Genomic DNA, 13,280 nt, shown 5'->3' on the forward strand with positions numbered 1-13,280 from the left:
CAGGGTTTCAGACAGTTGTGAGCCACCAGGTGGGTGCTAGGACTCCAACCTGGGTCCTCTGCAAGAGCAGCAGGTGCTCTTAATGCCCGAGCCATTACTAGTGCAGTAAATATGTCCTCGTGAAAAGATCTAAAACTTTATCCAAAGACAAAGACTCTCTTCCTCTACTCCATCTTCTTCTGCTTCCTCCTCCTCTTCTTCCTCCTTTTCGTGCTCCTCTTCTTCTTCCTCTTCCTCTTTTTCTTCTTCTAGACAGGCTCTCAAGTAGCCTAGGCTAGCCTAGAACTTGCTATGTAGTTGAGAGTGACCTTGAACTTCTGACTCTGCTGCCTTTACCTCTGGATGCTCAGAATATAGTTTACATCAGCAGTGTGTAACGTGGTGGGGATTGAACCCAGAACTTCATGAGTGAGGCAGGTGCTCCCAGCCCCAAGACTGTTTCCACTGGAGGAATTACCTGTTGTGAATTTCCACAGGAGGAATTACCTGTTGTGAATTTCCACAGAGGGAATCCCCGATCACAGACACACTGGGGTCAATGTCCTGCGGCCTAGGACCTGCTCCTCCTCTGCACACTCAGACTCTTTGATGGCTCTGGGGACAAGGTGAGCCCTGGATAACCCTCACTGGCCATGGAGCCCTTGGTTTCAAATGAGTGACACCCGTCTGTGGTCCCGGGCCAGCCGCCCTCTCTAGGGCCTCTCAATCACCAGCTTCTTTGAATCTGTCCTGGGACTGCGTTCATTTCAGAGCTGGGAGGCCTCCCTGTGCCGTGGGATGGGCACCAGGTCTCCAGCTCCACTCTCAGAAAGAATGCACGGGTAGAGTTCTGCAGGGCATTCCTCCCGGTCCAGCTGGAGTCTTACCCACAGTGCCTTGGGGATGCTGGGCACCACCAAGGCTCATGGGTATTGTTCCCGTAGGGCAGCTGTCCTTTTCCCATGGGCTGGGCATGGCAGGCTAAGAGCCAAGCTCCACTGTGATAAGCAGCTTGGCCCCCACTTCTGTCCAAGGTCTCTGGATAGCAGGGAGGGTGGCTCTCGGGCCTTGTGAGTTGGCGAGGGTCACAGGGACTGGGCGGAGCGTGGGGACCCTAGGGGACATAAAAGAGTCTCAGACTAGGCAAGCCTCACTTCCCTGACCAGCACCATGGCATTCCTTTGGCTCTTGTCCTGCTTTGCCCTTGTGGGGGCCACCTTTGGTAAGTGTTGGGGCTCAGGTCCCATCAGAGGGAAGGGACCATGAGGGGAGGGTTGTTCTGAAAGAGCTGATCCTCCACCTTTCCTGCTTGAACCAGGACCAGGACACTGAAACCTCAGTGAGGACACTCAGGGCCCTCTTTCCCTGCTTCAGGAGCAGAAAGACAAACCAGGGCCCAGCAGTGGGCTGTAGATCCAGATGTGGCTGAGGTGGGGGTGCTGTGGCCCAGCAGGAGTCAGCTGCCCTTCTGGGGTTTTAGTTACCATGCTGGCAAATGCTGAGCACTTTGTTTTCTTTCTCTTGTTTGCTCTTATTGTTTTGCTCTTTGAGACAGGGTCTCACTCTGTAGGCCAGGTTGACCTAGAATTTACTATGCAGTCCAGGCTGGTTCAAACTTAGAGTGATCCTTTTGATTTTTCGTCCCAAGTACTTGGGTTAAAGAAAATGCCAGCCACCACATCCACCTTAACATTTTGCTCCTCATTTATAAAACAAAGAAAATAACTAGTGAAAACAAAAAGGGAGAGATTAGCCAGAGGTGGTGATGTGTCCTGTGGTCCTAGACTCAGGAAATGATACTTCCTGCTGAGACTGGGTCTTATATAGGTCTTTCCTGCCTCCATCTCCCAAGTGCCGGATCACAGGCATGCGACATTACACTAATTTCAGAAGGCTCTCTATGCCTCCCATTGGTTTTGTTTTTGGTTTTTAACTGCTGTTGCTTATTTTGTTCTGAAATGCCATCCCACCCTGTTGTTCAGTCTGCGAACTCCTGGGCTCAAGCAATTCTCCTGCCTCAGCCTTCAGAGCAGCTGTGACTATAGGCATTTGCTACTACACCAGCCTACTTTTATTTCTTCATGTGGGTGTCAGGGATCTGAACTGAGGTCATCATGCAAAGGTGAATGCTCTTATCCACTGAGCCATCTCCTCAGCCTCAGTAGTCCCGGCTGTACTGGAAATCTGTAGACAATACTGGCCTCAAACTCACAGAGATCCCCCTGCCTCTGCCTCCCAAGTGCTGGGATTAAAGGTGTGCACCACCACCACCAGACCAAATACTTCTTTATAAATAATAACCCAGATTCAGCCAGGCTTCCCTTTCCTCCCTCCCACACTCTACTCTGAGTCAATTTTCTTCAGGCTTATACAAACACACTACATATTTATACATCCATAAGCAAATATCCTTAAATTACATGAACAGTATCTGACCCTGTCAGTTTTACAACATGCTCTTTTTCCACTCGGAATGTGGTAGATCAAACCGGGTTGCCATGGAGACCAGCTCACACACTTAACTATACTCTGCTGTGAGAACACATGACTCTTAGTTCTTATTGTTTTGGCTATTATAAACATGGATTATTGTGACTTTTTGGGGGGTAGATCAGTCATCATCGAAGGGCCTTGTCCTTTTCCTTGTCTCTGTGCACAAGACAGAGGGATGCTGGCCCTTGTGGAGTCTGAGGACTCCAGAAGTGGAGAAGCTGGTCACAGGGTCACACTGCTCCAATGTACAGACAAACTGTGAAGCCCCTGTGAAGATGTGCTGGCCACTGTAGCAAGTGTGTCCTGACATGCCCAAGATGCCTGACGGCTCCCTCTGCCTGTCTCCCTCTTCTGTGACCTGTTCTGTCATTGTGTAGAATCAAGTCCCCTTCCCGCCCTCTTAAATTGAGACAGCGTCTTACTATGTATCCCTGGCTGGTCTTGAACTCATATCTCCCTGCAGATCTCCTGAGTGTTGGTATCAGAAGAGTGCACCAACACCTGTACAAAGTCTAATTTTCTTTAAAAATTGAGGAACTGAGGTGGGCATGGTGGCATGCCTCTTTAATCCTAGTACTGGGGAGGCAGAGGCTGGTGATCTCTGAGTTCAAACCCAGCCTGGTCTACAGAGGAACTTCCAGAACAGCCAGGACTACACAGAGAAACCTTGTCTCAAAAAAACAAACAAACACACAAACACACAAACAAAACCAAAATTAAAGAACGAAATTTCACATGATTAATAGTTACCGAACTAGGCAGGTTCCCAGAATGGCCAGCCTGGAGGTTGAGGCAGACAGTCTACTGGTCCAGCCTGGAGGTTGAGGCAGACAGTCTACTGGTCCAGCCTGTTTTCTGGTCCTTTCTTGTGATAAGCCTGGATAGAGCAGCTGTGCCTCTTTTCATTCCTGGGAGGATAACTGGGTCAGGAGGCTGTATGTGTGGGGGCCCCTTAGCCAAGATGTTAGAGGGGAGCCAGATGTTTCCAGGGGAGATGGCATGGTCTCAGTGGATCTGAGCTGGCTGAGGAGTTCTACATCATGACTCTCCCAATCCCCCAAGGCTGTGGGGTCCCTGCCATCCAACCTGTGCTGACGGGCCTGTCCAGGATCGTCAATGGAGAGGATGCTGTCCCAGGCTCCTGGCCCTGGCAGGTGTCCCTGCAGGTGAGAGGGGGATTCTGGGCACATGAAGGCACATTCTGGGGTGATGCCCAGGTGGGAGGCACTGACCTTCCTCTTCCTCTTCCCCAGGACAAAACTGGCTTTCACTTCTGCGGGGGCTCCCTCATCAGCGAAGACTGGGTGGTCACTGCTGCCCACTGCGGGGTCTCGTGAGTCCCAGACTATCTTGGGCTTCTGCTTCCAGCTTTATTTGGGCTTGGGGAGGGGACCGGACCCATTCTTCATCTTGACCCCTATGTGTCTCGACGCCTAGGACATCTGATGTGGTGGTGGCCGGCGAGTTTGACCAGGGCTCCGATGAGGAGAACGTCCAGGTTCTGAAGATCGCCAAGGTGCGTAGGCTGCTGCATGGGTGAAGCCCACAGTCCACAAGCCAGGGGAGGGCAAGTCCAGGAGGGAAAGCTCCTGGCTGCCTGAAGGACAGGGGGGCACAGCGGGCTGGGGCGGGCCTTAGAATTCTTTCTGTTCTCTTCTGATGTCCCCTGGCACTCAGCAGAGCCCAGCTCCTCCTAGGTCTCAGCTAAGCTTCTGGTCCCCACAGGTTTTCAAGAACCCCAAGTTCAACATGTTCACTGTGCGCAACGACATCACCCTGCTGAAGCTGGCCACTCCTGCCCAGTTCTCCGACACTGTGTCCGCCGTGTGTCTGCCCAGTGCCGACGATGACTTCCCCGTGGGGACAGTGTGTGCCACCACGGGCTGGGGCAAGACCAAGTACAACGGTGAGTGTGCTGTGGCCCTGTCCAGCAGAGGCTGTGCCCAGGGTCAGGCTGCCTGGCAGCAGACTCCTCCTGGTGTGACCCGCATGGTGTCTGTCTTCCTTCCTTCCTTCCTCCCTCCCTCTTTCCCTTCCTCCCTCCGTCCTTCCCTCCCTTCCTTTGTCTAAATTTCAACATTAATACATTTTTTCATTTCTTAATTTAAAATTTGTGAATTAAAGCTGGACATGGCAGCAGACTTTAATCCCAGCTCTTGGGAGGCAGCAGCAGGAAGATCCTGTGAGTTCCAGGCAGCCAGAGCTACATAATGAGACACTGTCTGGAAAAAAATATTAACTAGCAATCTATAAAGTTAACAATTAGTATGTGTCAGTTAAAGCTTAAGATTTAAAACTCACCCAGCACAAACAATGGATTGCTGATAAGATGGGGAAGGAAGCCCTCAGCCCGGCAGGAGGTACTGTCCTCTCTGGCCCAGACTGACTGTGAGTCCCATCATGGGTCTCTGAGACTCCAGCAGGGTGGGGGCCATGCTGTCTTGAAATCTTCCATACCCACTTCCCATGGCCACATGGCAGGGCTGGGCCTGAGCAGGGCAAGAACAATATGACATCCGCGCTTGAGGCCCAGCCCCGCCTGTGGTGGAACCTGACAGCAGCTGCCCCCCAGATGCTTGGAAGGCCCGTGGTGCTCTCCAGGCTGCTGGTGGACTTGGGGACCCTGACCCCATGCCCTCTGTCCCTGTAGCCCTCAAGACTCCTGACAAGCTGCAGCAGGCCGCCCTGCCCATTGTGTCCACCGCCGAATGCAAGGAGTTCTGGGGATCCAAGATCACTGATGTGATGATCTGCGCAGGCGCCAGTGGTGTCTCCTCCTGCATGGTACAGCCTCTGCCCACCCTCTCCCAGACCTGCCTCCCCTGCTCAGCCTGTGGAGAGCACAGGCCCACAGCGGCCTGGTTCCCACTGCGCTCTGCCCTTCTCTCCTGAACCTCATGCCTTCCCAGTGCCCAGAAAAGGATGGGCTGATGCCAACGGACACCCCTGGGAGGCACCTCTGCCCAGACTGGTGCTGTACCGCCCACAGGGTACCCACTCTTGCCACCAGCTCAGTGAGCTGTATGTGCCTCCTACTCACAGAGGGAGGCTAGATGTGTAGTCCTTCCCGGAGGACCTGAGCACTCTGGGGCTGTCACTGAACCCCGAGGACTTCCCTACACTCTCCCTCGCACCCCACCCCCCCAGGTCCAGGTGTCCTTGTCAGGTTTGAAGACAAGTCCTTTGTCTCTCTGCAGGGTGACTCCGGTGGCCCTCTGGTCTGCCAGAAGGATGGAGCCTGGACCCTGGCAGGCATTGTGTCCTGGGGCAGTGGCGTCTGCTCCACCTCCACTCCTGCTGTGTATGCCCGGGTCACAGCCCTCATGCCCTGGGTTCAGCAGATCTTGGAAGCCAACTGAATCCGTGCTTCTTGCCTCCCCCTCCAAGCACCTGCAATAAAATCGTCTAATTAGAACACTGACTCTCTGTGTGTCTTTGTGGTCCAGGGACATGAGACTGAATTACCCCTGTCTCCCACTGAGGAGACATCACTGGTCCCTTCCCAGGTTACACACACCCTGATGGCCCCTCCTTCTTCCTGGCTCCTCCATTCTTAGAACTCCACCCGAGGTCAGAACTCAGGCTACTTTTACTGGATCCAGCTAGACCCCCAGTGTTCTCTGGAAGGCAGTAGTCCTTGGCCAGACTCTATCATCCACAGCCCTGGGGGATCAGTCACCTTAGAGCCGTGACAGCCTCACAGTGAACCTCGTGCTGGAGACTCTTCTCTGCCTTTACGCCCCTGCTCCCCACTGCTCAAGAATATACATTCTCACAGCACCCTTCCTGTTCAGACCCCATCCCTGCATTTGCCTTGACTGGATGTGAGCTCCTGGCCCTGGATGTTAACTGCCATCCTGTCAGATTCCTCCCCCCTTCCCTCCTTCTCCCCTCCCCTCCCTCCCTCCCTCCCTTCCTTCCTTTCTCCTTTCAGTCTTGCCTGTCCGGAACTGACTCTGTGGACCAGGCTGACCTTGAACTCAGAGATCCACCTTTGTCTGCCTCCTTAGTGCTGGGATAAAGGCATGTGCCACCATGCCTGACTCCCATACTGTCACCTGTCCTGGTCCACACTATTTCCTGCCTTTGGGTGTTTAGAAGCCGGATCCTCCTGGTTTTGGTCTCTTTGTCAGGTTGCAGATGGAGCAGCCCTGCCCTGGGTCAGGACTGCTGTGTCTCCTCTTGTGAGGGTGCCTGACCTCATTAACAATGCAATGCCTTTATTGGAGACTTACAAACTGTTATCTCAATCTTACCATTTCATTCTCATTTATTCTTCAGGAGAGATGCTCCCCTCTCTGTCACTAAGGCCCTCGTGGTACCGTTCACACAGAACACACTGGGTAAACAGTTATTCCTTTACCAATTTTTAGTCATCTTTTCTCTGCCAATTATAGAAGTTATCACGTTCATTTAATGTGCGCATGTGCGTGCATTTGTGGGCATGCGGAAATCAGGGGTCAGTTTGCTGGGGCTGGTTCTCTCCTTCTATCATGTGGGACCTGGGAATGGAACTCAGGTCATCAGACTGGGCAGGAGGTGGGTCAATGGGCCATGTCACTGCCCACTTTATATATGTGTGTATATATATAATCTATATTAATTATATATACTTAATAATTCTATTTTGTGTTATGTGTATTGGTCTTTCGCTTGTATGTCTGTGCATTATGTGCATGCATGTCTGCAGAGGCTAGAAGAGAGTGTCAGATTCCCTGGGACTGAAGTTACAGATGGTTGGGAGTCCTGGATCTTCAGATCCTGGATGTTTTCAACATCGGAGTCCTGGTCAAACTGCCCAGCCACCAGCATGTCAGATGTCCTAGGCGTTGAGATACATGGAAGAGGAGGAGAAAAAAATTGACCTCCCGTCCTCCCTTCCAAATGGAACTAAAACTAGAGCCCCAAGGCAACCCAGGCCTCACTGGACTCTTCGATGGACAGTCAACTCTTACCCTGGCTGCAACCCCAGGTAAACACCCTCCCAGGTCATGTCCTCATGTACCCAGAATCCCCCTCTCACCTGCAGGAGGAACACCTACCAGGGCCAAGAGCCTGGGACAGCATCCTCCCCAGGACATTCTCCACAGCCTGGGAGATGGGGAGAACCCAGAGCTGACTCCGATTTTTGTGTGTTTGTTTTTGTTTTTGTTTTTCCATATGAAGTTGAGTATTGTTCTTTCTAAGGTTGTTTTTGTTCTTTTTTTTTTTTTTTTTTTTTTTGAGACAGGATTTCTGTGTGGTTTTTGGTGCCTGTCCTGGATCTTGCTCTGTAGACCAGGCTGGCCTCGAACTCACTGAGATCTGCCTGACTCTGCCTCCCAAGTGCTTGGATTAAAGGTGTTCATGACCACCGCCAGGCTGTTTTTTGTTTTGTTTTGCTTTGTGCTTTTTTTTTTTTTTTTCAAAATTGACTCTGAGGACCTCTTAAGTCTTGCCTCTTCTTGTCCCTGCCTCTTCTCACCCATGACCTATGCCAGTATCTGGGGACCAAGAAAGCTGATCCCCTGTAGCTGGAAGTTTTCCTGTGTCCCACTGGGTCCTCCAGCCACTCAGACCCAAATAAACATACAGAGACTTATATTAATTATGAACTGTATGGCCATGGCCTATGGCTCAAGCTTCTTGCTAGCTAGCTCTCATAACTAAACTCAGCCCGTTTCTATTAATTTATATGTTGCCCCATGTTCTATGGCTTCACCTCTGTGCCATTACATGCTGCTCCCTGGATGGAGAGATGGCATCTCCTCTGCCTCTGCCTTTCTTCTTCCTGTCTCTCCCCTGATTTTCTGCCTGCTCTAAGCTGCCTTGCCATAGGCCCAACAGCTTTATTTATTCATTCATTCATTCATTCATTCATTCATTCATTCATTTTTTAATTTTATTTATTCATATTTTTAAAAGATTTCCATTTATTTATTTATTTATTTATTTATTTATTTATTTATTTATTTATTTTCTGAGCTGAGGACCGAACCCAGGGCCTTGTGCTTGCTAGTCAAGTGCTCTACCACTGAGCTAAGTCCCCAACCCCTTTATTTATTTATTATGTATACAGAAGAGGGCACCAGATCTCATTACAGATGGTTGTGAGCCACCATGTGGTTGCTGGGAATTGAACTCAGGACCTCTGGAAGAGCAGCCAGTGCTCTTCACCACCGAGCCATCTCTCCAGCCCCCAAACAGCTTTATTTATGAACCAATCAGAGCAACACATATTCACAGCATACAGAAAGACATTCCATAGCACTTCCCCTTTTCTTTCTAATCAAAAAGGAAGGTTTTAACTTTAATATTGTAAAATTACATATAACAGACAAGCAAGAATTATAGTTACAATATTTAGTCTATTTGAATTTGGCAAAATTAAAGAAAATATTCTATAGATCCTATATTTGTGAGTCTAAAGTTTTATATCTAATTTATCTTTTATCATAACCAAGGAAAATTATAACTATCTAGTCTTCAACTAACAAAGACCTCAGAAGGATACAATATTACCTAAGTAAAAAGGAAAAGCATTGTAAGCAACTTCCAAAAATTTAGAATGACAGAGACAGCTGGCTGCCTGGACAGTCACCCAAAGTTCCTCTATAATGCTGGGGTATCCATCTTCAGCCCATAGGCCTAGTCTCTCATTTTTTTTCTCTGTGTTCTGTAGAATGTTGCAGTTTCTTCTGTGAAGCAGGAACTTGAAGGACCATCTCAGCTTGCAAAGTTCAGTGGTCACCTTCCTACGGGTCCTGAATGTCCGTCCAGTCGATACAACATTTTGTCAAGCAGTCCAGGCAAGTACAGTTTCTTGCCCAAATGGCTACTTTTGCCAAGAAGATAAACTCCATATAGAGTGTCTTTGATGCACGTCTTTCTCGCTGAAATAAATCGGTGCAGCCAGGAGCAGACGTGTCTCACTGTCCAGAAAATCTAAGTTTTTAAAACATTTTAAATGCCATATTCTGTAGGTCTTTGAAGTATTTGAAGATTACCTACCTAATTGAATTATATCTGTGTATATGTAGAAAACTTAACTAACATGATTATAAGTGTGATTATCATAGAAGACTAATTATTAATCTGTATTTCTTAATTATTCTTTATAATTTCAAATGAGCTGCATGAACATAATGCTTTAAACAAGAGTAGAAATATACATCATTGCCAGCTTCATAGGACCAGTGTGTGAGGATGCAGGACAGACCAAAGTTCTTGCTCTGTTCTTGATGTACAGGAATTGCTCACAGCATAGACTTTTTTTTTTTCTTTTTGAGACAGGGTTTCTCTATTTAACAGCTCTGGCTGTCCTAGAACTCACTTTGTAGACCAGGCTGGCCTTGAACTCACAGAGATCTGCCACCTATGCCTCCCGAGTTCTGGGATTAAAGGTATGCACCACCACTGTCCAGTGCATAGACTTTTTTTTTAACTTTTTTTAATTTATTATTTTTTTTAGTTTTTCTTTTTTTTAATTTAATTTTATTATTTTTATTTTTATTTATTTATTTTGGTTTTTTGAGACAGGGTTTCTCTGTGTAGCTTTGCGCCTTTCCTGGGACTCACTCTGTAGCCCAGGCTGACCTCAAACTCACAGAGATCCACCTGCCTCTGCCTCCCGAGTGCTGGGATTAAAGGCAGGCACCACCACTGCCCGGCTGGGAGGAGGTCTTAAATACAGGCTTACAGCACAATGGGAGAACCCCGGAGGGCAGAAGTTCGCTACTGATGTTTTACAATCTTGCATCTAAGCTGTTAACACCCATTATGCAGGATACACAGACAAGGAACTTCCCTTAGGCATTCAGGAGGTTGAAATCCAGGAGGGAATTAGCATAAGGAGGATATCAAGGTCGCGGTCAGCAAGCAAGGCAACAGTTACCCAGAATGGGGGCCAGAGCCCTGCATAGACATTTTAAAAGATTTATTTATGTATATGAGTGCTGTGTCTTCCTGTAGGTCTGCATGACAGAAGAGGGCATCAGATTCCATTACAGATGGTTCTGAGCCACCATATGGCTGCTGGAAATTGAACTCAGTAGTTATGGAAGATCAACCAGTGCTCTTAACTACTGAGCCACCCTTCCTGGCCAAAGAAAAGACATTTAAAGGGTCAAATATGAAGGTTCCAAAGGTGTAAGTCACCAGTGCACACATGCTTATCTTCAGATGTTAAGACGACCTTTGTCCCTCCAAACTTGTCTTTCCTGTCCCACAGGATGCAATGTCTGGGGTTAGCCCTAGGAACATGAGCCTTCTCCCTGCCTCCTGCCAACCTCAGACTAGCTGGGCACAGGGAAGGGAGTGGGTCCCCCAGCTGCCAGGTTCTGAGGTGGTTCTGGGCCTGGGAGGGGGCGTGTGATCCAGAGTCATCCTTCAGCATCCACGTTGGAGAAGTGGCATTCTTGAAACTCAGAGGGGACCAGCCTTTCTTGGGCTCTCAACACTGGGAGAAACGAAGACAAAGGGGATCAGCTTTCCTGGTCCCCAGACATTGGGATAGGTCAGGGGTGAGAAGAGGCAGTGACATGAAGAGGCAAGACTTAAAGAGGTCCTCAGAGTCAACTCTGGGTTCTCCCCATCTCCCAGGCTGTGGAGAATGTCCTGGGGAGGATGCTATCCCAGGCTCTTGGCCCTGGTAGGTGTTCCTCCTGCAGGTGAGAGGGGGATTCTGGGTACATGAGGACATGACCTGGGAGGGTGTTTACCTGGGGTTGCAGCCAGGGTAAGAGTTGACTCCCCTTTTCCTCCCCAGGACAGCACTGGTGTCCACTTCTGTGCAGGCTCCTGGACCAGACTTTTTCCTTTTGGCCACCAACCAGCTCCCAAACCATGACACAGAGACTTATTATTAGTTTGGAATACTTGGCCTAGCTTAGGCTCATTTGTGGCTAGCTCTTGTAATTTAAATTACCCTGTTTCTCTTCATCTACCTTCTGCCTCGGGGCTTTTGACTTTGCTTTCTTTCTGTAGATCTTACTTCCACTGCTTCTTGTGTCCTGCTGCCTGGCTTCTGGCCCCGGGTGTTTCCTTTGTCCTCTCCTTCTTCTTCTCTCATTCCTTTCTCTCAAGCCTAGATTCCTCCCTCCTCCCATTTGTTCTCTCTGCCTGCCAGCCTCAGCTATCCCTCTCCCCACTAGCTTTGACCATTCGGCTCTTTATTAGGCCAATCAGGTGCTTTAGGTAGGCAAGGTGAACCAGATACAACACAGCCTTACATGATGAAGCAAATGCAACAGAAACAAAAGTAAGACATCTTTACCTCGTTAAAATAATAATATTCCACAACGGGGTCTCTCATCAGGGAAGACTGGGTGGTCACGGCTGCCCATCGAAGAGTCCAGTGAGGCCTGGGTTGCCTTGGGGCTCTAGTTTTAGTTCCATTTGGAAGGGAGGAGGGGAGGTCAATTTTTTTCTCCTCCTCTTCCATGTATCTCAACACCTAGGACATCTGACATGCTGGTGGCTGGGCACTTTGTCCAGGACTCCGATGTTGAAAACATCCAGGTTCTGAAGATTGCAAAGGTACATGGGCTGCTGGACAGCTCGGGGTTCACCCGGGGCTAGGAGAGCAAGCCTAGGAAGAAGCCCCTCACTGCTTGAAGAATGGACACAGTGGGGCTGAGATTGGCCTTGGATTCTCCTTCCAGGCTCAGAAGCTTATCTCCTCTTTCTTTAACATTTTTTTTTTTTTTGGCGGCAGTGTGTGTGTGTGTGTGTGGTTGTGGTTGTGGAGACAGGGTTTCTCTGTGTAACAGGCTATCCTGGAACTCGCTCTGTAGACCAGACTGTGTTCCTCTTTCTGAGAGCCCCACTTTTCCTAGGGTCTTAGTTGGGGATCTGGTCCTTATTGGCAGGTTTTCCAGAAGCCCACAGTCAACATGTTCACTCTCCACAGACATTTACCCCACTGGAAGCTAGCCACTCCTGTGCATTTCCCTGAGATGTGTCTCAATGACAGAGGCAACTTCCCTCCTGGGACACTGTGTGCCTCTACAGTCTTGGGCAAGACAGAGGACACCAGTGAACAGCAGACATGGTCCGTGAGAGGTGGGTACTGACATGCTGGATGTGGCTACAAGTTCTGACCACTTGCTTGATGCTCCAGACACAGACACCTCGGCCAGGCTGCAGCAGGCTGTCCTGACCCGCCTGTCTACCACTTATTGTGAGAAGTTCCGGGGCCCCATGATCACAGATGAGATGGTATGCGCTGGGACCAGTGGTGCTACCTACCACACAGTACAGCCTCCTGGGCTCTTCCCAAACCCTCTCCCCTCCCACTCTGTAGGAGATGCAGGCAAAGAGCCTAAGGCCAGGTCTTGGGCAGAGAAAGTAATATAAGTTCTAAGTAGGCCTTTCTCTAGGGTCTTCCCTGCTTTCTCTGGACATACCTGCCCAATATCATCTAAGAGCCTGGGTTCCCGTCTCATCATTGATAACCTTAGCAGGAGTCAAGACGGGGGCCTGTTTTCAGAGCCATCGTGTTACAGAATTTCACAGAAGCTGATGAGAATGGCATTGCCTAAGTTGCGCAGCGCACAGCTTAAAGGGTGGAACAGGATAGGCTGGAGGATTCCAGAAGATGCTCAAGTCTTCCCCTTTGCCAGTGGCTCCATGACCAGCACCACTTCCTCTCGGGCAGACCAGTTCTATTGAGCTTCGGTTAGGTGGTGCTTCCCTGGAGGCAGACCTGACGTTCAGGGCATAGACCACACAGGAGCTGGGATCTTTCATAATCCACCCAGTAATGTGGCACAATGTCTCCTGTGTTAGGCCTGGCCCTGGGCTTTAGAGCAATATCAGAGGCTAGACTG

General features: G+C 49.5%; 1 protein-coding gene across 1 annotated transcript; it reads left to right on the plus strand.

Moving 5' to 3' along the window:
* Positions 1–1,097: 1,097 nt before the first annotated feature.
* LOC114709116 (chymotrypsinogen B) lies at positions 1,098–5,893 on the plus strand. The gene is made up of 7 exons (XM_028892777.2): positions 1,098–1,201; positions 3,535–3,638; positions 3,726–3,805; positions 3,910–3,988; positions 4,198–4,378; positions 5,123–5,256; positions 5,670–5,893. Exons 1-7 carry the CDS (start codon positions 1,150–1,152, stop codon positions 5,829–5,831), a joined length of 792 nt encoding a protein of 263 aa, XP_028748610.1. The 5' UTR covers positions 1,098–1,149; the 3' UTR covers positions 5,832–5,893.
* Positions 5,894–13,280: the final 7,387 nt, after the last annotated feature.

Source organism: Peromyscus leucopus, chromosome 5 (genome assembly GCF_004664715.2).
Source record: "Peromyscus leucopus breed LL Stock chromosome 5, UCI_PerLeu_2.1, whole genome shotgun sequence".
In the NCBI taxonomy this organism is placed as follows: Eukaryota; Metazoa; Chordata; class Mammalia; order Rodentia; family Cricetidae; genus Peromyscus; species Peromyscus leucopus.

Bases quoted from the DNA above. Each gene is read 5' to 3' on its own strand.
- LOC114709116 (XM_028892777.2), top strand. From the start codon at position 1,150: ATGGCATTCCTTTGGCTCTTGTCCTGCTTTGCCCTTGTGGGGGCCACC. The intron at 1,202-3,534 runs GTAAGTGTTGGG...CAATCCCCCAAG, and splicing joins CCTTGTGGGGGCCACCTTTG to GCTGTGGGGTCCCTGCCATC. The intron at 3,639-3,725 runs GTGAGAGGGGGA...CCTCTTCCCCAG, and splicing joins CCTGGCAGGTGTCCCTGCAG to GACAAAACTGGCTTTCACTT.